This window comes from Bacillus rossius, chromosome 1 (genome assembly GCF_032445375.1).
Source record: "Bacillus rossius redtenbacheri isolate Brsri chromosome 1, Brsri_v3, whole genome shotgun sequence".
Classification (NCBI taxonomy): domain Eukaryota; kingdom Metazoa; phylum Arthropoda; class Insecta; order Phasmatodea; family Bacillidae; genus Bacillus; species Bacillus rossius.
In genome coordinates this window covers 75,123,807-75,149,130 of record NC_086330.1, presented here as the reverse complement: position 1 = coordinate 75,149,130, position 25,324 = coordinate 75,123,807, and the positions used below count along the sequence as shown (strand labels likewise).

The 25,324-nt window shown below is 35.2% G+C and overlaps 1 protein-coding gene across 4 annotated transcripts; it reads left to right on the top strand.

Moving 5' to 3' along the window:
* The first annotated feature begins 565 nt into the window (after positions 1–565).
* LOC134537967 (uncharacterized) lies at positions 566–20,992 on the top strand. 4 transcript variants are annotated; one of them, XM_063378989.1, is made up of 5 exons: positions 566–700; positions 4,088–4,178; positions 4,664–4,729; positions 18,589–18,795; positions 20,730–20,992. In XM_063378989.1, the coding sequence occupies exons 2-5, from the start codon at positions 4,101–4,103 to the stop codon at positions 20,733–20,735; spliced, it is 357 nt and encodes a 118-aa protein (XP_063235059.1). In that variant the 5' UTR covers positions 566–700; positions 4,088–4,100; the 3' UTR covers positions 20,736–20,992. The 4 variants fall into 4 exon arrangements, 1 of the variants encoding a protein (XP_063235059.1); XR_010076072.1 differs by lacking the exon at positions 20,730–20,992 and having other exon boundaries at positions 566–702; positions 18,589–19,426; XR_010076073.1 differs by lacking the exons at positions 566–700; positions 20,730–20,992 and adding an exon at positions 1,440–1,539 and having other exon boundaries at positions 18,589–19,426.
* The last annotated feature ends 4,332 nt before the right edge of the window (positions 20,993–25,324 follow it).

The following is a 25,324-nucleotide window of genomic DNA, read 5'->3' as shown; positions in this document are numbered from 1 at the left end:
ATGTTGGTAAAATACAAACCATACAATAACACAAAACGAAATGTGTATTTAAAATTTAAACATGGACAGTAGGATACCACGCATTATGGACTGTAGCTCATCAATAAGTGTTTCAAGTAAAAATTATAGTGTTTATTTTAACTTTAACCGTCACACAAAAGGAAAACATTTATTGCTAACTATCCAGATTACAAAATATTAGAAGCGTTATTTCTTAGCGTTTATTTTCCGTTAAGAATATCGAAAATTCGTTGAAATTTCTACTGTATATTATAATAAAAAATTCAGTGGAATATTTAAAACGAGGAAAAACAACTAATTTAGCTTTCAATAGTTGTAAGTTTTCTTAGCAATTCGGTTTGATTAATCGATTTATAATTTTTTCCTAAGTGAGAACTCAAAAAAAATTGCGATATGAACTGTTACGTCGAGTACTAAGAAGAACAGGCCTTGTCCCCTAGCGAGTGATGAGTCAGGCGTGTTGAAGCCTGGCTGAAGTCAGAGGCTGGCCGGCGCGACCTCTGACCTCGCCGCCGTCAGCAGTCGCCCCGGACCTCGAGGGCATCTGTGGTCGTCAGAGCCGCGCAGTTCCGTGCCGGCGGTCTCCGAGTCTCCCTGCAGGCCGTGAGTTGCACCAGCGCCGGCGCTGATCGCGCGCTCTGGCGGGGACGCGCGGTGCATCGCATCCCGTGATCACGCGCTGTGTGTTTCCTTACCGTATTGTTTGCCCGAGAACCCCGAGAACCACTCATATATTGAGTGGCCCCCGAGGATTCTTTGCATTTTTGCTGTGGAGTGCCTGACCAAGGGTCGTACTTCCTACCTATGTTGGACCTATAACTGTAGTTGCCTGTTGGTTTGAAATGTCCCTGTTTTTTTTTTTTTTTTTTTTTTTTCCCCACTACAAGAGAAGATGCCGCATGATTTGTAGGCCACGGTATAAATCAGTGACTTTAAAGGCAGGCAACCACTGAATATCTTTATGTGTGCGTTGAATTAACTATGTCAGTGAAATATGAAAATTTGTTTTACTGATAAATGAAATATACTTACGTTTTAGATTTTATTTTTATTTCGGGCATTTAAATTATCGGTGATTCGTTTGATATTGATCACGTAAAGCTGGAGTAAAATAAATTTGCGTCGTCAATGTAGCAATACCTGTGAATAATTCATAATTATTATCATATCAAACAAAATCATTGATACAAATACTATCGTAACTGTTCTTAACCTCAAATATTGTTTCCGTTAAAATTTATGTAAATAGTTTTGGTTCCTTAACAGTCCCAGCTATGATAAAAAGAAAAGGCGGATTAAGCACGGAACAATGAGGATGGTCCAGAAGAAGAGTTGGGCTGGGCAGAGAAGTTTTTCATATTTTGGGAGCTTGAACATTAATTGTCCGCTTTGTTTTGCTGGGCGGTCGTGGGTTCGATAACCAGTAGCGCCAGCGCCTCTGGTGGCGGGTGACTGCATCGTTGTCCACCCGGCTTCCAGAAGCACATGGAACTTACGGCAGAAGAAAGGATTCATAGGGTACTGAATTTAAATTCATTCAAATTCCTAATTAAGTTTAATGTTTTCCGTTGCGAGTCGAGGTCTACGTGGCAACCCTGCTTCTCTTGGAGTGACGTAGTTGTGAGAGCAGGTGCTAGCCTCGGGGCTGGTCAGTGGCGAGTGAGGCGTGGATGGAGACCGACGTGCAGTCTGCTTGTTCTCGACTTGTTGACACATGGTTGCGTGTAGACCCCGTGTTCGTATCACGCCTTGACAGGATATCAGCCCAACCGCTATTTGCCGTGACAGCGGAACAGTTACTATTTAGAAAAATACTGCATGTACAAATTCAAAAGATTACTGCAATAAATGATTATTATAATTTTTTGAATATCTTACATTACTAAACGAATAATACACAGTTAAATGGTTGGTGTTAAAAATAATTTAAAGAATAAAATACCACCTGTAGTAGCGGTTGATAAAAATTAAATTTCGGAATCGTAACAATGAATTATTTATAATAATTTCTGATACTAAGTATCTAAATTGCCATGAAAATAAATGATACTTCCAGTATAAATGACTTTTATTAATGTCAACGCGCCGTATAACTGCAAACAAATTAAAACAATTTTAATAATTCATATTTATTAAAAAAATTAAAATAAACATAGGCACGTATGAAGTATAACTTTTCATCCTCAATGTAAAATTCTACAGACAACTTTAAATGTTTTCTTTTGCCCTTATACGCCATATTTGAGTACATCATCTTTGTCAGTTATGGTTTTACACATTAAACCTAGTATGTCATACTTCCTAATGGTTGTAACAATGTTTTAGCTATTTTAAAATAATATAATCGAAATGATATAAATGCTAGTTGTATTAAAATTAACTGAACAATTTATATCCTACATGATTTAAGGTTACGTCGTGTACCACAACTTCTATGTCACCACATGATTAAAGAACGAATAAAATATGATTCATCTGAATAGCTGCAGTAGTCGAAAGCTACTAGGTAATCCACATTGCAGGCATACAGAAAAATGCTTAATTAATGTTATCTTGATATTTATAAATAAGCAGAATAAATTTCTACCACAACTTGTTTGTGGTAAAATTTTAAAGAAGGCCATCCATTAGATATTTTGGATATAATATAAAAAAATTAAATTGTGTTTTAGTAGTCCAAACATATATATTTCTTTACCAGAGTAAAAATATATGAAATATTAACATCAATAGCTTAGAATGTATAAATTGTTTTCAAAAATATTAATGATAAATATTTGGATGATTTTTAAAACTATCGATATTGTTTTAATATTAAATTTTTTCTTCAATATTTGCAGTTATATATTTAGAGCCCTATAAATCTTAGAGGGTCTCATCACAGTGTCTTAAGAATTTCCGAGATTAACCAAGAGATGCAAAGTTGTTACTTCTTATCAAAGTCCCAAGTAACAAAGTTGAAAGATCATACTTCCGCCCTTTGAGCTTCTCACAAAGTGAAACTGCCAACAAACCACACAACTGAGAACAGACAGGATGCTAGGAAAAGCCTAGGGAATGGGCACGAAACTACCTGGGTCACTTTAGACTGAGAACGAATATACTATACTTACCAAGGCAACAGGTAATTTTCTGCATGCATATCAAGTCTTAAAATGGGTTGGTGAGTGGTTTGTCATAGGTTTATTCCGACATGGTGAATATTATGGAAGAAAAATGTCCTCCGGAGATTTTGGACCATGTATCTATTTGCGTTTACTTATAAAGGACCAATATGTGAAAGTAGGAAGAAGTAACATAAATCATTTGCGCCCAGCGGTTCGAACATCGAGGACTACTAACTTATAAATGGCCGATACATCTACCTTCCCATACACCTGCACCGAAGTTACTGAAGGTCATGCAAACATATAACTGTAAGCTTGCCGACTTTTTAATTAGCGTATAAGGTTACCTTCTCTAATACTAATTAGCTCTTTCTTCACCTGGCTTCACAATCAGTTCCATGAAATTGGCTCTACATGCATTCTACTCAAAACAGTTTCCACTTACACATTTATTTATATTTACATGTATCAGACAACACACACACCAAAATACCAACTCTAACCAATACATTATCAACGCTACCCAAATATCACCAAGCTCTAAATATGTACCTGAGAACCGAAAGAGCCGAAGTCACCACTGAACAACTTAATAGGAAATAAAGAAATAAATTGTTTAATGATAATGTGTTTTCCATTACCCTCTATATGTACATGGTTGGCAAGAATGAACTTATGATTAATTAATTTAAAATGGGAGACTTTTTACAACAGCCACAGGTTCATAACATTGTAATTGGACTTATAGTTGTCTGGCTCAACTAAAACTTCGTATGGAAGCTCTCATAACTTAGGTTAATCGCATAAGCATGTCTTCTGAGAGAAATGTGATAGTTTTTTTTACAGAAAACGAACTCATATGAAATAATCTCTAACAACAAAAAAATATTAAAATTTGGACATTTGCTTGTTTGACTCTGTGTTCAGATTACACATTCTAATAGCTTCTCTTTTTACAGACATCTGGCAACAATGCTTCGCCACTTGGCTCCACCCACTGTTCTGATCGTCCTGTTGCTTGGGTCTCGCCTCGCCTCCGCTTCCCAGGAGGTGAGGACATTCATAACTCTTATATTGACTTATTAAGTGAATTTCACTGGTAAAAATTACACCATAAATGCACATCAATATTTCACGTAGTTAAGCTTCATTTTTTCAACTAGGGAATTGCAAAAGTGATCCACAGTTTTCAAGTGCAGGGTAGAAAGAGAATAATGTAGTGGTTGATAACGGCCAGGTAAATTTTGAAATTGAGAGAAAACAGGCTTAAGATTTCACAAACTGTAGTATCCATAATATGCTTAAAATATTTCTTTTTGTTCCCAAAAGTGTCAACACACCAATGGTGACAAATGATTTAAGGATACCAAGAACTGTTAAATAAACAATTAGGTATATATTAGCTTTTATATATCTTTATATAATGAAATCTATAATCAAATTTGGAAATCTAGAGAATGATACTAAGTTGCGTTTTTGGTTTGTAAAAATTTTACTGTCTCCTCATTTTGACCAATGTTTTGTTTTGTTTTCAGGTTTTAGACTTAGGAGAAGCATGGAATGATATGGTGGTCAACATGGAAAAAACTTTTCAAGAAATGGTAAAAAGTGAAAATCTCTTGCACTGTATTGAGATTTCATAGGATAGGAATGAATTTCTCTTTTATCAGTACTTATTTACATTCTTTTTTTTTTTCGTGTATGACAGGTTCAACAAAACCAAATTACACAACCACAGCAAAACTTACCACTGTCGTAAAATGATTTCATTAAAATAATTGGTGGCAATACCTTTATTTTCTATACCTGGCCGGGTGGATTCCGACTCAATATGTATAACGCCATACTCATGACACATTTAAAGACTTGTGCACATCTCATCTTTGATTAGAATGAGCGAAATGGCCCAAAGACACTATTTACCTACATTTGTTTGTACAATATGTGTTAACGACTGAGTTATCTCAGCCCACGAGACCTGGTACCAGAACATATTGGTCCGAAACACACTTTCTCCTTCCCAGGTATTCATTCGTAATTAAATTGATTTTCATTTGGTAACAGGTTTACATTAACATTTGAATATATCTTAACTAATAGTACATGTTTTCATTCTATAAGACTCAAAATGGCGACCTTGATAAATTTTCGTTTCATAAAAGGAATATTTTCTTTCTTTAGCGTGTATAGACGGATTCTAGTGGGACTGCTGATGTTGGTAGCATTTGAGGCTTGCTCAATAAGCTCTATTAATTACAGACAGGCTCGTTCAAGTATTTCGTGTCTTATTCGTAGGAACCAGCAAAGGTCACGTTAAGGGGGTGCCTCCCTCTAACTGCAATTACACTGGCTACTTCAAGAAATGGTTTGAATTTCTTTCAGAAAATATTAATTAATTTTACCTGGCATTTCAAAACTCTCAAATTTGTTATGATTTTGACAGCCAAGAAACATGAAATGAGTTTTTGTGATAGAAATGCAAACCATATCATGAAGTAGCCAGTGGCATTGCAGTTAAGACTCATATGGAGCGGAGCCCTCACAGCGATGAGCCGGGCCGGCCACGTGTTTCTGCCCTCCGGGAGGCGTGGTTTACAGCCGGGGGTGGAGTCAGACGGGCAGACGCGACCGTGACGTACGTGCGGCCGGCTGCCGGGGTGGGGAGAGTCTCAGGGTTTCCACCCCTCCTTTCCTTCACAGTGCATTCCTTAGCCGTGGAGGAATGATCTTGCGCGCTGCGCTGGGAGCGCTCGTCCACAGGCCTCGGCGACACTCGCTTGCAGCCGGCTCTTACCTGTCTCAATAATACTTCGTTGAAAAGTCTTAAATTTACTGTGATTCCTGACAGTGTAATACAATTTTAGGTTGCAGATAATGTAACTCTTATATGGAAGTTAATGTCTTTGAAGCCATCAAGCCCAGTATAATGCCTGCAATTTAATATGTTCCTAGGCAAAGAATGGGGAGTATAACATGTTCATAAATGTAATTATTTATGGTTATTTTCATACAATGTTATCTATAAGCTGTATTATTGTTTTTATAAAGACTTATTTAACAACGTTTTTCAGAAAGAATTCAAACTCGCTAAATTTTACAAACATATACCATAACCATATTTTTAGGGCCGTCAACAAAACCTAAATTAGAATTACGAGACCGGAATTCGATTTCGAATCCTTCGGAATGCAAGGTCATTGACTTACACATATTTTTGAACCATTTTATATCTGTTTTTATAGTAGATCTGAATCTTAATTTCCCCCCTCCCTTGAGACGTAGTTTGCGTGGTGTCAGAGTATTCTGAAACCTACACCCTCGCACCCGAAGTCGGAATGAGTCCAACTAGCTACGGATTTTTTTCTTGTAGGTGGCGTAGTTAACACAAAGATAAAAAAACATTTATATTTGTTTAAATATTTCTATTTACCAAAACGAAAAATAGCGAAGGATATCTTCAATAATATTATATGAAAATCTTACATTTTTGTATATATTTGCGTTTTTAAATTAATACTATACAAGCTGAACAAAAAGTGTTGTATTATTTTTTTTTTAAAAAATAAAGAAATAGTTAAATTATATTTAAACACAACTGTAAACAAATACATTATATACTTATAGGCTATATGATCATTCTAATTTTCTAAATATATATATATATATATAATGATGGAATAAAATTCCATCAAAGACACACGAAATTAATTTATGAGTTAAGAATATATATAATACTCATATTCACTTATAACAACATATTTAGAACTTTGGGAAATATATGATAGAATTAACTTGTGAAATGCTCTCTACATGAATGTAAAAATACCTATTTTAAATTTTTAAAAAAGGAAAGCGAATATTTCAGTACTCGCCAGAGGTGTGTAAATATCTAACCTCGGTAATGTGCAAATTAATTTATAATACTCAACTCGGACACGAAATTTAAAATAATTCTATAAGATAATGCCAAACGTTATAAATATAGGTATATAAATTGTGTTTTCCCACTACAACGTTAAAAAAAAACCTCTAATTTATTAGCCACGAAAACTATGTTGGATCAAATGTGGCAATGTTATTATGATAAATTTAAATCTAATACACTACGCAGACAACTGTTCTCCATGTAATGTATTACCTTTCCAACCTACTATCTCTAACACGTTAATTCTACTTAATAGACCTATATGAAATAGCAAGATTAATGACAAGTGTTAACAAAGTTTGAAAATAGGGTACGACTTTATGAGCTAGGTCTTAAACAACCCACTTATACAACCTCAAAGTAAAACTTAATTACGGAAAACAATTTTATATGCTTGCATGTTCAATAGATTCTAATACATCTATATAGTAATCAATTTTTGCTACTACATATGCTTCACTTTCAAGAATAATAGTAAAAATAACATTTAGCCTATATAAAAATAACATCCATTTGTTTTAACATTATGTACACTCGTATATATTGGTTATAACATGATAAAAAGTTACAGTACTTACAATTTATCTTTACACTGGTGATTATTAGGTACTTCTTCGTTTAACTTAATTTACATCTCTTATCTCCATTTTTCTGGTGTAGCGAGGGTCAACAAGTTCAGGTACCATGCAGTCATTATAAAACTGTACTAGTTTATTCTCCATTTTATCTTTCCAGAAAGTGTCGTCTCTTTGAATTTGTATAACTTTGATGGGGTGTTCTTTAGAAGTCCAGATAGCCAGTAGACAAAATTCTCGGTTGGTTATTTATGTAGTTGCCCCAGGATTTGATAATAATATTCATGATTTTTATTCAGGCCAGTAATTTTACTTTTGTCGCTGTTACATGCAAGATAACGAAGTTTACCATCCAACACTGCTTTGTCAATTTCAATGCCTGCCGCAGATAAAGGACATTTTATTTCAACCAGACCATGTTCCCCGACGCAGCCATCTGGAGTTGCTCCACGATATGGTAAATGTTTGTCTATGAAGAGACCACAGGGTTGTATGATAATATTCTCTTGTTTTTCGAGTTGCTTAATAGCAACTGATTCATTACTTCTGCCGTATGCAATTGCTGGGATATTGATTATATCGGGTGAGTATATAATACTTTTTACCAAATTTTTGCAGTTTGTGCTACTCGCCGACGACATATTCTGCCAAATTTGGAAGCTGTGAGCATTTTGCGCCTACGTTCCAGCCATTCGCCGCTGCCGGCCTGAAGAAGTGTCCCTCTCTCTTTTTCTTTGCGCTCCTCATCTGAGTTTTCTAATGACTTAAACAGATTTTCTTTTTGTAAAAGAAACTCTTCAATAGTCATATCAGGTTTTTCGCAGTTTGGGCCATAAGAGCTCGCTTGGCGCGCTTTCGTTTTGCTGCTGCTTTGTCTCTTCTTTTTTTTTTTTTTGACCGAGAAATTTCTAGTTTCTTCACAAATATGTTTGGTCTAAAGCCATTACACAATGTCTTATGGAGTACAGAGTGAGGTTTCCTGGTGTTGTGTGAAACAACTGCGTCAGAGCATCGTGCTTGGTAAGATCTCTTTAGAGCATAGTTCATCCGTTTGCCATCGACGAATTTTGCAATGATTGAGTAGAACTGTTCAACAACATTGCTGCCAACGTCGTGTATTAAGCTTCGTGAATTCTGGGCCAAATATCGAACAGCTTTCATTATGAGATCGTATAACCCACAACTTGTAAGTTCCGGCACAAGATTTCTTTCTTCATCCTTAGGACCGGAACAAAAATACTGCAGGTCCGAACATGTTTTTGTGCTCTCCGAATACATGGCAGAGTCCATTCAAAATATCATCATGAAGAGATGCTATTTTTGTGGCAGTGAGTACTTCTTATTTCTTTCTATGTTTGACAGCCTCTGTTACAGCCCTTCGCAATTTCAATATTTATTGAGATAGCAGTTTCCTTAGAGCTGGAGACCCTATTCGGCTTTGTTCTGAAAGATTTCTTAGTTTAGAACAGTAGTTACGTAAAAGATGATTTCGGCACTCAATCTTTTCAACTGTTGTATCCTTGTATGGTCGTGCTTCCAAAATTTTCTTATAACAGCTACTGTCACCATCAGCAATAATTTTGCTATATTTTACATTGTAAACTGCTTAACTGTGTTGAAAACCTTCAACAATAATATTAGCCTCCATGCTGCTAGAGCTTCCAGTCCAATTTTTATAACAAGTTTGCACAGGAATTTCGTTTTGATTCGAAACTCGAGCACAAACGAAACAAAATTTGTTTCTTACGGACATAAACAAAACTTTTCTTGTATGAAATCCTACTATTGCTGCCACGCCGGAAAGAGCATTATATTGAGTTCGGTAGGATCGTTTTGACCAACAGCCATCAGCAACAACAGTCAAAAGAGGAATACCATTTTCATCAACATGTCCTCTTTTTACAGCTAGTTCAGATTCTTCCTTCACTGCATCCTTCATGTTATCCATGGCAGCTTTCTCCCACCCATCACAAACTTTGTTATGTATTTTTGAATATGTTTTCGAAGACATACACGGAATACCTATACTAGAACATGTTTCTTCTAAATGCGAAAATCCTCCTCCCACACCCATTATTCCAGCAATAGCTCTGAAATTTACATCCATATGTGTTGATGCAATTATTGGATCATGGGTAGGCATTGAAAATTTTCCGTTGCACATGTTGCACTCAAAAAACAAAACTGACTGAAGACCATGATGTATTTCTTTAATGAACTGTAAATTGTTAAGTGAGCATCCGAAAGCAGGATTGTGTGTCCAAGTTCTGTCATCTTTCTTAGAATATACCTACGTATGTCTACAATACGATCTCCTTCAAGTGTCTGTTCACGTGTAGGCTCAAAACTGTGACTTGTTTCCATTAGGTGTTCTTTGGAGCTGGAAGTCTTGCTATAAAGTTCTTCTGCGGCACAATATTTCGAACTGCCACATCTCTCATAATCTTCAGTGCCAATGCAAGGCCACTGCAAATAGAAAATACAAAAACTAAAACATCTGTAAATAATTTCACATAAATTGAAAACTTTATAATCGATTGTACTATTAAGTTTGTATGGATAATAGTTTAGCAAAATTAAAATACAAATGTATTTTCATTTTTTTATAAGTAATTAAACATAATGTATTGCACAAATCAAACCAATCAGACTGATATATGACATTTTAAATTCAGTATAAATGTGTGCTGTTTTTAACAGGTCACTATAAGCTATAAAATTTATCTATTGCATGAATAACTACGGTATTTATACATTTTTAAAGACAGTATCCTCATAATGTTTAATAAGCAAATAGTTATATTTATGGGACTGAGTTCAAGTTTAATGATATAACAGTATATCATTTTAAAAATTTTAAACCAATAATTCCAATTTATTTAATACGAATGCCTATAGTAGTTATATCCAAAACAAGTAAGCATTATTTTTCCGTAGTTTAAGAACAAAATTTTTTTTTAAATTTATTAATTGATTTTAATTGTAGGTGTACTTAAGGCATGTGTCTCAAGGTTTGTGAACTTAAAAACTAGTAATTAACACAATGTTATGATTTTGAAACAAGTTAAATTTGTTAAATGTATTTTATGTCTTTTTGTGAAGAAAATGTTCGTTAAAGTTGCTTGGAAATATCAATTATTTTTGCCAAACCTGACAATTTTAGGGCGCTTAATGTGGCTTTTGCTTGATGGCATTTAGGATCGTATATTTAAATCGGTTCAGTAGTTTTGGCGTGAAAGCGCGACAGACAGACATACAGGCATACTTTCGCATTTATAATATTATTAATAATATTAATAATTAATATAAGTAAGGATTTACTTTGGAAATAATACTGTGTTAGTTTTATTCAAACATATTCTTTGAGAGTTAGGTATAAAATAATCTAAGTTTATTTAAGGTAATTAAATGGGTAATTTTTATCTAGTACTACTTTAAATTTATACAATACTACTTTTCAAATTATTTTAGCTGTTTTGTAAACGGTGATGTAAAATAATCACATGATATTGCTATTATTTTAATATGACAGTATTTTGAATTATGATTAACTGAATCAAAAAATACTTCTCTCTGTGTGTGTTCAGCAAATACAAGAAAATATTATTTATAATTTCATTTTTATAAATCAATATTTTGATCAAAGATTGTTTCAATTTTTGTTCTAAGTAAACCTTTATGTAGGGCAAAGAACTTTTAATTTTTGTTCCAAAAAATTTACAAAGCATAATATACAGCGTTAATTGTAAAAAATATATTTTGAAATATAAAAACCATTCATTACACACTTTTTATTTCTTGTGTTACAAATTTATATATTTTGAGCAATTGTTTTTCTAAGTCATGCACGTATCATGAAAGTCTAGGATTTTTTTTTTTTTTTTACATTTGCAATTTCTGGTTAAACTGTATGTCAAAAGGAACCCAAAAATGGAAGAAGAAAAAACAGATTAATATAACCAACACAAAGAAAACAAGCCAAAATCAGCCAAATACCGCAGAGAGAATTCTGTGGAGGGAATAGTAGTCAGAAAAACATCACAGCGCAAACGAACACTGTGGGCTGACAACGACTAGTCCTTTATTGAGATTTTTTATGGCACACAGGGCAACCAGCAATGACGTGTACCCTAAAAAACATTTTGAATAAATCTTTTCCATTGCAAGAACCTTTCAAATAACGCGTTGATGTTTTTTAGAACGTAATTAATACTCTACTGAATAAAGAAATGTTTTTAAACGTCACTATTTGAAGAAAAAAATTAAACAACTGTATCAGCACTAGACTTTAAAAAGTTATTCACTTTTATATTGTTTCACTATGCAACATACCTTATGTTCGTGAACAATAGGAGAATTGGTCATTAGGCAGTTGAGTTGTAATGAAGATTCGGCCACGCATTGGTTATTCTCAGGCCCAGACGAATAGATTGGATCATCTGGTGGCATCTGTTTGAGAACTGTGTATGTCCAGTAAATAAAGCTGGATGAAATCATGTGAGTAATGTTCCGTAAATTTTCACCTGAAATTTAAAGCCAACGGCTCCAGCTTGAAAGAAAATGTCACTTTTCGTCCAACTAAGTATTAAAAACTAATACTTCACCCAATTTCAGCTGATTGTACTGAAAAAAATTAGTACTACGCTAGTTTGGCAGTTAACTGTAAAAGTTGGCGCATTTAATAATGGTTATAACATGGTATTTCTTGGACACTGTTTTTTTTTAGTAAAGAAAAACAGTTTTTTTTACGTTTTCTTACTTACTTAAAATTATTCTAGTGTACCCAAGTCTTTCCTCAAAGCCCAAACTTTAAAATTCTAGTTTGAGTGAGACTGGGAAGTGTGAGCGAGACAGAAATTATTTTTATAGGTATTAATTTTAAATACTTAACGTAACATTTTCTTTTTAGCTGGATCAGTTAGACAACAATTTACGTAAGCATTATTCAGGATTTACAAATTAAAAAAAAAATTGTAATAACGGTAGTGGGAACACCAGCACAGGCTGTAGATTTTGTCTGTTGTTGTTTTAACATACCTATGATTTTAAGAACACATAACTTAAATGTTTTAATATTTTTCTGATAACTATTATTACTATTACTACAATTTTTTTTTTCAAAGATTACTCTTTTTTTTGTCCTTGTCTTGATCTACGACATGAATTTCATCTCTGTTTGAAGATTGGGAATCAGTAGACCTATTAATAAATTCTTCTTCCTCAGGCTTTTTTGATGTAACCTGAAATTCTTCTTCGCAAGTTTCTTTATTTCTGCACAATGTTGCTTGAAGATTCAGTCTTTTCCTGTGAATATATATAATGAGTCACAAAAACATTATTTAGTTGTGTGTGGCACATTATAGATAAAATTTATTGAATGGATAAATTACATTTAACGATGCAGTTGCTAAGGTAATGCGTTATGGCAAGAATAAGGATCCGGTCGTCCACCCAAAAGACAAAGTCCCTTTTTACAGTGTTATAAACATTGTGAGTATTATAAAGAACTTTTGTCTAAAACCAATTGAGAAGCTACATTCGCACACAACACAGCGGTTCGAAAACTATCATCTTTTTTCTTCGTTAATTTTATTTCAAATGTTTTGAATTTTTAAATCTTTTGTTATATAAAGCAGTTAATTTCTTAAGTTCAAACACTTGATTTTGCCATTTAGTTTAGAAAGACTAAGAATAATGAACTACAAAGATTGCTTCGCAAATAAATACATTAAATAATGTTTTACATGTTATCTTTGAAACGCAAATATAAAAAATCGCTAGCTACTCTTGTGTTGGTCGTTAGACTTAGTGATTATGTGTGTATCGTATGCTGATTGATGGCGTACCGAAATTCGGTGCACAACATGGAGAAAATTTAGCAGTCCTAAGTTACAACTTTCTGTGCGCCGTTTACGTGCTGTTTTTCTGTGCTTGCACGTTTTTATCAATGTAACAGATGTTATTTGTTTAAAATTCCGTTTGTGTTTGCTGTACGTGTGCTGTTACAAATGTATCCCAGCCTTTAGGAAAACATTTATGGCATAAAAATTGTTATAAGATACTGTTACCTTGACACTGACTTCGACATTTATAGACTCATAACAGATGGCCAACTTAAAAAAATTATTGGTTTTACATCTCAGTGAACTTTTGGTTTACCTTTCACTTCTGTATGCACCAAGGAAAGAGATTTTTTTTTTTTTCCGAGATGCACACAGGCGAAGACGCGCCTTTTTACCTCTTCTCCAGTCGGGTTTGCCTTCCATGCTTGAAGAGGATTAAATAATTTTTTTTTAAAACATACGCGAATATCAGACGTTTCCCGCCACGTGCGGGTTACTTTATCACAAACCAAACACTATCAACTTGAAGCATTGTAACTCGGCTGGTCAGGGAAATACGCTCCGTCCACTTCTTCCTTCGCACATCCCGCTATCTGTCGCTTCCTCCCCCCAACCACCAGACCACCGACCCAGCCTTCGCTGCCACCCCTCCGCAGGAATGTTCCCCCCTCCACCCGGCCAAGGCAGGAGGCCTGCGGCGCGCGACTTGACCACGCACCGAGCCCCGCCAGGGAGGGCCACTCTGCAGGGCCAGAAAAGCGAAAAACAGCGTTTCTTTGCGAGAGAATCCCACGTGATTTTCAGCGGCGACAGTATGTTTTTAATATACCATTTTATTAAGCAAAAATTACTCTATGTTTTGGTGTAAATATATCCTTACTCGGAGCAATGCACTGAACGCAGTAATGAAGTGAATTATGGCAAATCAATTAATTTTTCTGTTAAATTTTATGAACATTTTTTATATTTTGATTTCATACGGACATGTGGACGTTCTTCCTCTATACTCCCTTAAAATCTCAGTCTCCTATCTCTCCCCAGTGTTTTTAAAAACACTTTTTTCAAGAACAATAATAAAGTATGTTCGCATGGTGGTACAGAAGACTCTTAAACCTAAAAAGTTTCAGTTCTGCAATAAATTAAATTCTCCTTATTTGTACAACACAAAAACGTTAAAAATGTAAATTTTGGCAGCTAATTATGCAAAAATTATGCGCTGTATATATTTCTCATTTCGTGAAAGTTAAACAATGGAAAAAGTCTAAAAGTTGATCAGTGATTAATATAAGTATAAAATCATGACCTGAAATGAGCGTCGCCCCTTATTTTACCCCAAGCAAGGCTGCAACCTGTGATATATTATGTCACCCTCTGTTATTGGTCCATGTGTTACTTGAAATCACCTGAAGGACTAGAAAACAATCTTACACTTCCATATACATGTATATAATCCAGTAATGAGAAATGAGAGTAGAGGGTACAATGTAGTAAAAGTCAATAAGCAATCGACACTTCTGTGATTGTGAACAATACAATGCAAGAATACCTTAATGCAAGAAAACAACGTGAATTTTGAAGGGGGTCTATACTTATTTGGTATGACAGATTAGCTCACTTTTCTTTAACCATGCCCTGAACGACTCTGAGCCAGGTACAAACCAGTGGACGTAGAGCTGAACCAATCAAGAGCAACTCAGTCCAAAGGAGGAAACTTCTGTTACCTTTTTCAGGTTATAAATAATATAGTTTATATATTGATTTACATAACTATAAATTTACTTAAGTATTAATTACATTAATTTGTTTTATTGTTGTTATATAAGTAAAATTATGTTTTAGATTTATAAATAATAGGATTTACATATGCTAATTTACATATTATAAATTTACTTAAATATTAATTATACTAATTTGTTTTTGTTGTTGTTATAAAATTAAAAAATATGTTTCAGCTCCATGAATATTATACTTTATACATGTTGATTTACATATTATCGACCAATGGCGGATTAAGATGGGGGAGGGTAGAGGAAACTTTAGGAGCTAAAAATCCCTTTTATATTGTACTTATATTGAAGAAAATGTTTTTTTATAGGAAAACTGAAAATAGATTGCAACGACCCAGTCGTCGCATCTTTGAGTTCCTGCGGCGTAGCATCATCATCCCCACTCCCCCCTCATTCCTTCCCCCTAGTGACATATGGCTTTTCTGCTGTAAGTTCAGCTTCCCCTGTGGTGCTCTGCGCCTGCGCAATGTACGGGGGCGCAAGGCATAACAGCGCGGTGAGTCTTGTTGCCTTCTTCATCCTTTAAGCCATTTTCATTTCTTATTTAGTTTGGTTAGTGGGCGACGTGAACGAACGGCTATACGTAGCTCTGTTAAGTATTGGTTTGTTTGCGAGACCTCGTCTGGAGGTGTCCTTTCCCTTAAATCTAAGGTTTTCGTCTTAATTTAAATATTTTCCCAAATTAATTCTCGGCTGCCACTGTTTAATTTTTTTTTGCTTCTAGTGTGTTGGATCAATGGTACGTTATTTGCTTAGCTTGTTTGCTCGGGTTACGTGCCTTATTGATTTCGTTTGTAAAATCACGTCTTTATCATTTTTTTGTAACCTGTTGAAATGTTTTGAGACGCGAACATTCATGTTCCCATTTTACCCATGAAGGCTTATCTTGGGTTAACTTAACGTATATTTCTTGAATATGATTTCGATCAGTATAAGGGTTATAGTTACAGAACCCTTATTTCCACGAGCTTGTAGATCTGCCACTAGTGTCAGCCAATGAGCATGCTGAAGTAGTTTGATCACTTACTGCTTAGTATGTCCAGCTTCTAAATAGAAGAATGTAATAAGTTACCATTAGAGATCTGAAAAATTCACATTACTTTGTGGAATAGACTAGGCTCCACACAACCGTACATAAACAAACCAATCTATTTCGTTCATTGGCTACTGTCGCATTCCTTCTTTTGTCTTGATTGCATTTGGTTAGGTAAGTCATATGGATTTTCGTTATTTTATTATTGGCTTTCTGTATAGCATGGCGCGGAAAAGTCCCGGGACCCAATCAGAAATGTTGTCCAAATGTATAATGGTATCCATTTCAGGCTGTCTCTAAGCGATAATGCTAGTTTTCAAAGTGACTGGTAGTCGTGTTAGTAGTATATAATAGCCGGTCCTGCGCTGGGTTTCTCGCAAAGAGCTGGGTTAGGTCGAGGAGCTCCCGCCATCTTAAATTTGTTGCTTCACGGCGGCCCTCTTGGATGACCTTGACCTAGAAAATTAAAAAAATTAGCAAAAAAAAAGTTTCAAAATTTGTTAAAATTCAAAACTTCACAAATTTAAGTTTTTAGGAAAAATTATCAAAAAATCGGAAAAATAAACATTTCCTTATTTTGAGGGAAAAATTCCCGTTTTAATCTTCAAAAATTCCCGAGGCATGAAAATTCCCCAAACTGGCTAAAATTCCGTATTGGAAAGTCGTCCTAAGTCACCGAAGTCATGACCTCGACCAATAGGATATCATGGCCGCCATTTTAAACTGTGACATAACCGTTGCAACCGTTGATCGTTGAGAGAATGATTAATAAACTCCACGAAAGGTAATAGAAAACAGAATTAAAAATTTATTTTAAGCTTAAGTTACTCTTATCACTGACCGAGAACCAAACCAAGGACAGGAATCCATTAAATCAATCATTAACATAATGTGTAATTTTTTAGATGATTTTTCTATTTTTTTCCGAGTTTCTTGGTTAATCATTTCGAATTTACAATATGGCGGCCAATATATCATCATCGGTTTACTGGAGGATGGTAGACAAGGAAACTCAGCTGCTTTTATTGAATAAATATTTTTTTATGTAAAATTATTTCTTTTTGCTTCGATCAAGTACCGAACCAAGGACAGGAACTGATCGAATCAATTTTTATATTGATCGCAGATTTTTCAAAAAGAATTTTGGAACTTTCCTCGAATTTATAGCTAAATAAATACCGATTTAAAAGATGGTGCCCAAATGTCAAGATGGCGGGTGTTCTGGCAATAAATATTTACTACACTCTAGTGGGTAAAAATTAAAATAACATTGTTGTAGCGCCCTCTAGCAAAAGAAAACAATATGTTGTGTCCAATATGGCGGCCTCCAGCAGACTAAAACAAGATGGCGGACATTACGCTATACTAGTTGGCGATGTATATACCTGAGCATTAGTGATGGTAGGTCAGTCTGCTGGTGGCTTCCATGAAGTAACGATCCGTCACCATTTCTTTTATATCGACGAAATCAAACCGGGTCTACATGACATGTGTGTTTTATAATTAAATATTTATTCAAATATAATTTAAATATTTTTTTTCTGAATTTTAATAATAATAATTATTTCTATTTTCAATATGGTGGACGTGACAGCATAATTTGACGATGGCGTAACGTTTTTACTAAAATTTTATTGTATAAATTATTATATTAGTTTTAACATTTTCTAGCACATAAATAGGTATTTTCAAGATGGCCGTAGATTTTTAAAATGGGGTAATGGTTTTTATTAAAATTGTATTTATTAAATTTTTATTAATTAATTTTTTCCCCGATTTTATAGCATAAAAATACTAATTTCCAAATGGCTGCCATTACGAAAATTGCAACGGTTGCAACACAATTTAAAATGGTGGCCATGACATCCTATTGGTTGAGGTCATGACCTCGGCGGCTTTGGGTAGTTTGCCCATGGGGAATTCAAGCCCTTTTGGGGAAATATTAAACCTCTGGAATTTTTGAGGACTAAAACGGGAAATTTTCCCTCAAAACAAGATTTTTTTCTCTCGAAATAAGGATTTTTTTTATTTTTCCGATTTTTGAGCATTTTTGGCGGATGTTTTCCCTCTAAAAACTAAAAAAAATTCCGGATTTTTCGAATTTAGCCAAAATTAGAGTAATATTTTGGCCAATGTTGAAGGTCAAGGTCATCCAAGAGGATCGTCGTGACGTCATAAATTCAAGATGGCGGCAGCTCCTCGACCGAACCTAGCTCCTCGCGAGAAACCCAGGCGCAGGACCGGCTATCATGTATTACTCGTGTCTTCTAGCGACAGGTTGTTTCATGTGATTACAGGTCAATAAATTTGGCGAAGCGATGTACGAAGGCCTGCCAACTAACATCACTCATGAGGACGATGCTGTCTCAGATGCACCGCAAGACAACGGGCAGGAGGCAATGCAAGATGGCGGGTGGGACGCACCAGGAGATGGCGAGCGACTTGCAAGCGCCGACCACAGTGAGATGGAGCGGGGCTCCAGATGCAGTAGTGGGACCGGACGTGTTAGTATAGGACTCCTCTGGGCAGCTGCGCTGGGCTCGTTCTTCCTGACACATTCTGTATAGCAACCCACTTATAATGCTGCAGCTCCATGGAAAGCCTACACTGTAAAAACCTTTCACTGTATCATTAAACTCACTGTTAAAATTTTCACCTTTAATTTAGGAAGAACATCGATTTAAAATTATTCATGGATAATTGACGGATATGTTCGTAAAGTTTTGTGTGCTCAGTTAACTTATACAAACAATAAATAACAAAAATTGTCACAGAGTATCTGCAAAACTTTCAAAAAATTTCAATTCTATAGCAAACACATGCTTATTTTATTTACTTGTGTTTTTACCTTGTTTAAAAGTGGAACTTAAAACTCGGAAATTGAAATTCGGTGTATTTGCAATGAAAATCTCTTTTATTTGAAACTACGAAGAACTCTTAAATTATTTGAGGTGCATTCTTCGTTGAAAATTATTTCAGTTTGCTGTAATTTATAACCCCGTTGTTATAGGAAGAACTTGTTATTTTAAAAAAATATCTGCCACTAAAAATTTATGTTACTGTAAATAAAATTTTTGTTCGAATTTTTTTCTGGAAGAAAGAATATGCATTAATCGTCATTAAAGTAGTTTAAAAACCTTTCTTAGTGTAAAAGTTATTTACTGTTGATATAAACAAAATATTATTTATTTCCTTTCCTGTAAATACATTGATTTTACTACAGAACATCTATAGTAATCGACAGTTCGTTATTTTACAATCAACATGGAAATTTTATTTTCAATATAGCAATTAAAATTGGAATGAATGTTTGTTAGTCAGTTTTTGCCGCTTGCCTTGGGCAAGACTGAATGCAGTCAATGAGGATGCGCATGCGGTTTCAATGCAGAGGTTTCTCATTCCTTTCCACAGCAAGGAGGTAATTAGTTAGAGAATTATTTATTACCTACTTTGCATATACTTAGTTATCGCAGAATGCTGCAATTCCCCCTACTATATCTAATTAGCATATGCTATAAACTCTTATTTTATATATTTGGCAGAATCTAAGCCAAATCGCGAACCACAGGTTTTTTTATGGATAACTACAATTGGCACTTAAAAATCATTATTGACTTTGAACTATTTAAAAGCTAATTTTATTTTCAAATTCGATTCAAACCCTCTCTTGTTTAGTTTCCTCGCTCTATAAACCTGATTCATAAAATTTTTCTCATTACTGGAAGACGTCTTTAGAAAAAGTAAGAATATTTCTTGGAAGTTTGTAGGTGTTATTCTGAATGTTTTTATGATAACAATATTATAATTGTTTACTTTTCTTGTAAATTTTGGCAAGTGCCACAACTGTCACATCAATGCCGCAGCCGTCACGCCAAACCACGTCAGAATCACAAGCCTAAACCCCTCCAGGCGAGACTATTTCTTAAAGGCGAGTTATTTACGCAGTTTTGTTAACACTAAAATGTTTTGTGAATGTATTACTATCTTATAAAATATTTTATGATGACTCAGAAGAATTATTTTGCGGTGATGTTGGTGACAACAAAACTGAATTATTACTAGACACTTGTAAAGTTCACGTTGTTTTCTCGCACCAGATTAGAATCCACATGACTATAAACGATCAAGGAGGTGTCGTTTGCTGTGCCCTCTGCCCTGGTTCCTCAAGTAATATTTGACAGAATGTTTAAGGATATTATAATGTATAACGTTTGCAGTTTTTTCTATTGCCTTGTAAGTAATAACTCGGTTTATGTAGGTCCCTATTTATTATTACTAACATATGACTTTGTTTGACACTTAATAATTACTTTTTTTTACAATCAGTTAGATGAATTCTTTTGAAGAATTTGTGTTGGCATGGAAACAGTTTTTCCGAGCACTTTAAAGACAAAAAATGACGATCCTGTGTGCCCAATCCTATGACTGGTGTTAGCAGAACTAGCAGCGACGAGGATGCTTCTGCCGTGGCCCTGCGAGGAGACGGAGCATTGACAGAAGGAATAAGTGGTGGAGACGGGAGCACTCAGAGGAAACGCAACAGCCACATTTCTAATTGTGAATACTCCTGGAGTGACATCGGCGTGAGGACGAGTGACCTCCCAGCCACGTGGTCTCGCCTATGACAGTCTGCTCTCCTACAGGTCACACCGAAGTGTAACACCACCAGTGCATTAAAAATGATAACGCTTTGGCTTTAAACTCTGCTAAAAATTACTTATTAATGTTAAAAAAGTCTTTCAATTCTTAATTAATACCTACCTGATTAAATAAATGAATTTTCCTTATTTTATATTTACTATGCAAAACAAAATTTAGATTTCTAGGAAATTATTTATACAGTACAAGATTTTTTACATTTTTTGAAATAACAGAGTATTTTTGTATATTTGGACGGACTTGTAAAAAGTAGAAAAATATCTCTCGTAATAATATACAGCGATTTGTTCTAAAATACATTATTAATAAAGAAAGCCCAGGCCAGAGAAAATGGTATCACTGCCTCTATTCTTATTTCTGAAAAGTTAGCTATCTAGGATTTAAATTTAAAAGTCATTAAATACATAACAGATTTTAAAATATTAGTTGCCGTTAAGGAGCCATTTCTACGGGAACTTTTGAAACAAAAATTTTTATATTAAATTTTCTAGTGGTCTTAAACTTTCGATGGGACCTCGGGACCCGCTCCCCGTCGCACATCAGCACGATAACACGGCGTCGTTGCCTAATAACTTTCTCGGCAGTCTAAATGCATGCACGTTTCAGGTTAAAATATTTCAATGAATCTTGCGGAGGTTTTAGACAACTGCAATTATTTTTCTGGAAATAAACACACCTGTAAATCGTTAAGTCAGTGACTTCTGTTCATTATCTGCTACCGTCTGACAGGATTGCGTATTGCGGCAGCTTCCCATCGCCGAGTAAGCTAGGTACTCCAACTTGAACACCTGTCTGGGGGCAGCCTCAATAAAGTGCATAATTATACCAATTGAATTTCCGCGAAAACTTAAAATTTATGCACAACTACAACGCGTTGTTCCATGCAACAGATGTACGGAAAACCAAATTAATAAATTAGTATAAAAAGTTTGAAGGAAGATACTATTAATAAACGCCTTATTTAGAATTAAAGCAAACAGTTTTATTGCTACAATTATTTTCATAATAGAGAAATCCTAATCTTTGTGTATAACGACGATAGGTTTACAAACCAATTACAAGTATTTTACATTTATGACTGAAAAAAATCTACCTTCGTGACTCGGGTCACGTGATTCTGCCACAAAAAACACAAATAACACTTATTTCTATACTGAACGATTAAGGATTCTTCTTGAATAGTATGTATGTATTGGCCGATCCGAAAACTGGGTTCTGAATGTGATGTGTGAAGTCGATCGCCATCTTGGATTGTTTCGTCACGGTGGCCATCTTGGATAACCTTAACCTTTAAATTTGGTTTTGACCTTTAAATATTGGCCAAAATTACCTAAATATTACTCAAAATTTACAAAATATTGCAAAAACAGTGTTTAGGAAAACCTTTCTGCCGAAAAATCTATAAAAAATCTGAAAAATAAAAAAAATTTCCTTTTTGAGAGTAAAATTCCTGTTTTGAGGGAAAATATTCCACTTTATTCCTTAAAAAAATACTCCGATGGCTTGAAAATTTCTAAAATAAGATTAACACTCCTAAAAAAAAGCCACCCTAAGCCGCTACGGCTTACAGGATGGTGTCACATCCACTGTCTTTGATTATGATATCACGTCCGCCATCTTGAAAATCCACAAGTTTTATCAGAAATATCGGGAAAAATTTTAAATTTATAAAAAAACAATTTAATTACATTTTTAATACAATTTTAATAACAACACACTTATGTATGTCTTTGAGTCCTTAGTTCGAACCCGGCGAGGTCAAAAGAAATGGCGACGAGATTCCTTCCTCCAAGGAAGCTACCAGCAGACTGACCCCCCCCCCCCAATCAACTAATATCAAGGAATATTTCACGTCAACTAGTATGACGTCATGGCGGCCATCTTGGATCCGCCATAATGTTTTCGTCTGCTAGAACTCGCTGCCCCACCATATTGATTTTATTTTTACCCGCTAGAGAGCAGTAGTAGTATTTATTACCGTGGTACCCACAATTTGTTTGGCCATTTTGGCCACCATCTTGAAATTTTGTCATTTTTTAACTAGAACTTCAAAATAAAATTCAAAAATAACCAAAAAATTCACTTGTTAATTTACTGATTGGTGCGACTGATTCCTGACATTGGTTCAATCCTTGACCAATGCAAAAATTTAATTTAATTAAATATCACTCACATTTTACCATAAAAGTGACAGGTTCAAGAAATAAAATAACAAAATTACAAATAAAATGGTATTATGTAAATCCTACGCTACTATAGGAACAAAGGTGAATGTTAGCAATCTAAAAACCATTAGTTCTGCATTAGCTTGAACTGACTAATTCTCAACTCCAATCGGTTTATTGAAGACATAATCTTCCTCTTCCCAGCAGAGTTACTCGATACTGTGTTTAACAGACTCTTCTACGTCGGGCGATAGGTAAAGAGCAGTATTCGAAGTATTCCCTTCTTCACTTGGTCCTCGAACGGATATGGTTTACCGAACATGCAGTCCAGCCACTGGTTATTTTTTAAAGATCCGTTCGTTGCTATTTCATCAGTATGCTGATTGATCTTTAAGTTGTTTTAGATAATATCAATCTTTTAACATTACACGAACTGCATATTTAACTAAATATAATTCATTATAATTTACCTGTAATGCACCGAACCAAATCTTAGGTTTGGTTTCATGTCCAGGTCATTGCAATCGGTTGCTGAATATCTGGTTGTGTGTTTGTACGTATGCGAGTTTTCAACCTAAACTAAGGAGTAGAAATGTCTGCAGGTAGTTCCACAGTAAGCACTCGGACTTCGCCTTTATAGTTTTTTTCGTGTCTTCTTAAACTGCCAATAGGAGTAAATCAAACATAGCACTTATCGCAGCAAAACATCATTGGTACGAGAAGGATTCTTAATGAATTTACTCCTCTCGTGTTTTCGTATATCATGTGAAAATGCGAACGACATATCGCAGTAGCCACAAGGATGTCTAGTCGATGAAGAACCTTTCAGACCCGAACCAGATACTGATTTTACTGCTGTTGTACCAATGTCCGGTGTACTTTTATGCACATCGTTGCATCGTTGTTGCAGCGAAACCTTTACTTTCTGACGCCCAGCACGATCTTTGCATGTCTTCAAGTGTGTTTTCATATTATCTTTACTTGCGAATTGCTTGCGACATTCCTCACAGCTAAATATTTTGAGAGGAGGATTTATAGCACATTCTCTCTTCTCGTGTCGACGAGCATTACTGTTGTTCGAGAACCTCTTTACACAGTGGTCACATTGGTTCTCAGAAGACGTGGATGTGCCTCCATTAGCCATCGTTGATATGTTCAGCGTAGTCTAACTAGTTGATGATGCAGATGACATAGTCGTTTTCTCTGCACACGGCACTGCAAGCGTCAAAGTCTCCTCTAGAGATGTCGGTGATAATGGTACACTCTCCATCGAGATTCCCGCTGTCGATGCTACTCCTTCCTTCGGGCTCTGCGTCGCCGTCGTCATCGCTGCCAGCAGGGTCCCCGGCAACGATGGTACACAGTCCATCGAGTTATGCGTAGTTGTTGACGTCATTGTCATCGGGGTCTGCGCAGTCGATGTTTGGGCGTCCATTGAGTTCTGTGTTAAAGAGAGTAAAGACGCTATCGAGTTCTCAAGAATAGGTGATTACTAGATTTATCTGTCAAACGATACAACTAGACAATTCTTACATCACCACAGCCAGTAACAAACTGTAAGTCATGTCGTTCAGTCCTCAATTATATACTCATGGTCGCTGGAATAATATGCGAGTCAAAATAAGAACCTTTTTCATTAAAACATCAGTCAAAACCACAATAAGTTTTCATTAATTTATTTAGTATATTTTTTATTGGCTGTAATCTAAAGCGTAACCAATCAGTTTCGAACAGCAAGACCTACTGTGATTAAAACTCAATGCACGTTATACATGTGAAAGAATCAATTATGTTTTATGAATTATGTTTTATGTTTATACAGGACCTAAAGTCCTGGAACAAAATAAAATATGGACTATAGACATGACTACGCACATTTAACGAAAAGGACGTATATTCGCACTAACGTTCAGCTCAGTAGAATACGACCGCTTCAGAAGGATACGATCGGTCGCAGGATACGATCCCATCAGTAGGGATACGATACCATTATTATGATACAGGGAAGTTAGTCACTGCTGATCAATATCCAATAAAGAACACGATGCATGCAACCCTTCATGCATGACGTCTTATTCCCAGCATGTTCATGCGAATGGACTTAAGCATATTATAAGCAGGCAAGTCTCAAGTGTCATATAATGCAGAAATGCCATCGAATTATGCTGCCACCTGGTTTTGGGCAAAAAAAGTGATATAAGTACACAGC

Bases quoted from the DNA above. Each gene is read 5' to 3' on its own strand.
- LOC134537967 (XM_063378989.1), top strand. From the start codon at position 4,101: ATGCTTCGCCACTTGGCTCCACCCACTGTTCTGATCGTCCTGTTGCTT. The intron at 4,179-4,663 runs GTGAGGACATTC...TTTTGTTTTCAG, and splicing joins TCGCCTCCGCTTCCCAGGAG to GTTTTAGACTTAGGAGAAGC. The intron at 4,730-18,588 runs GTAAAAAGTGAA...ATGTGATTACAG, and splicing joins AAAAAACTTTTCAAGAAATG to GTCAATAAATTTGGCGAAGC.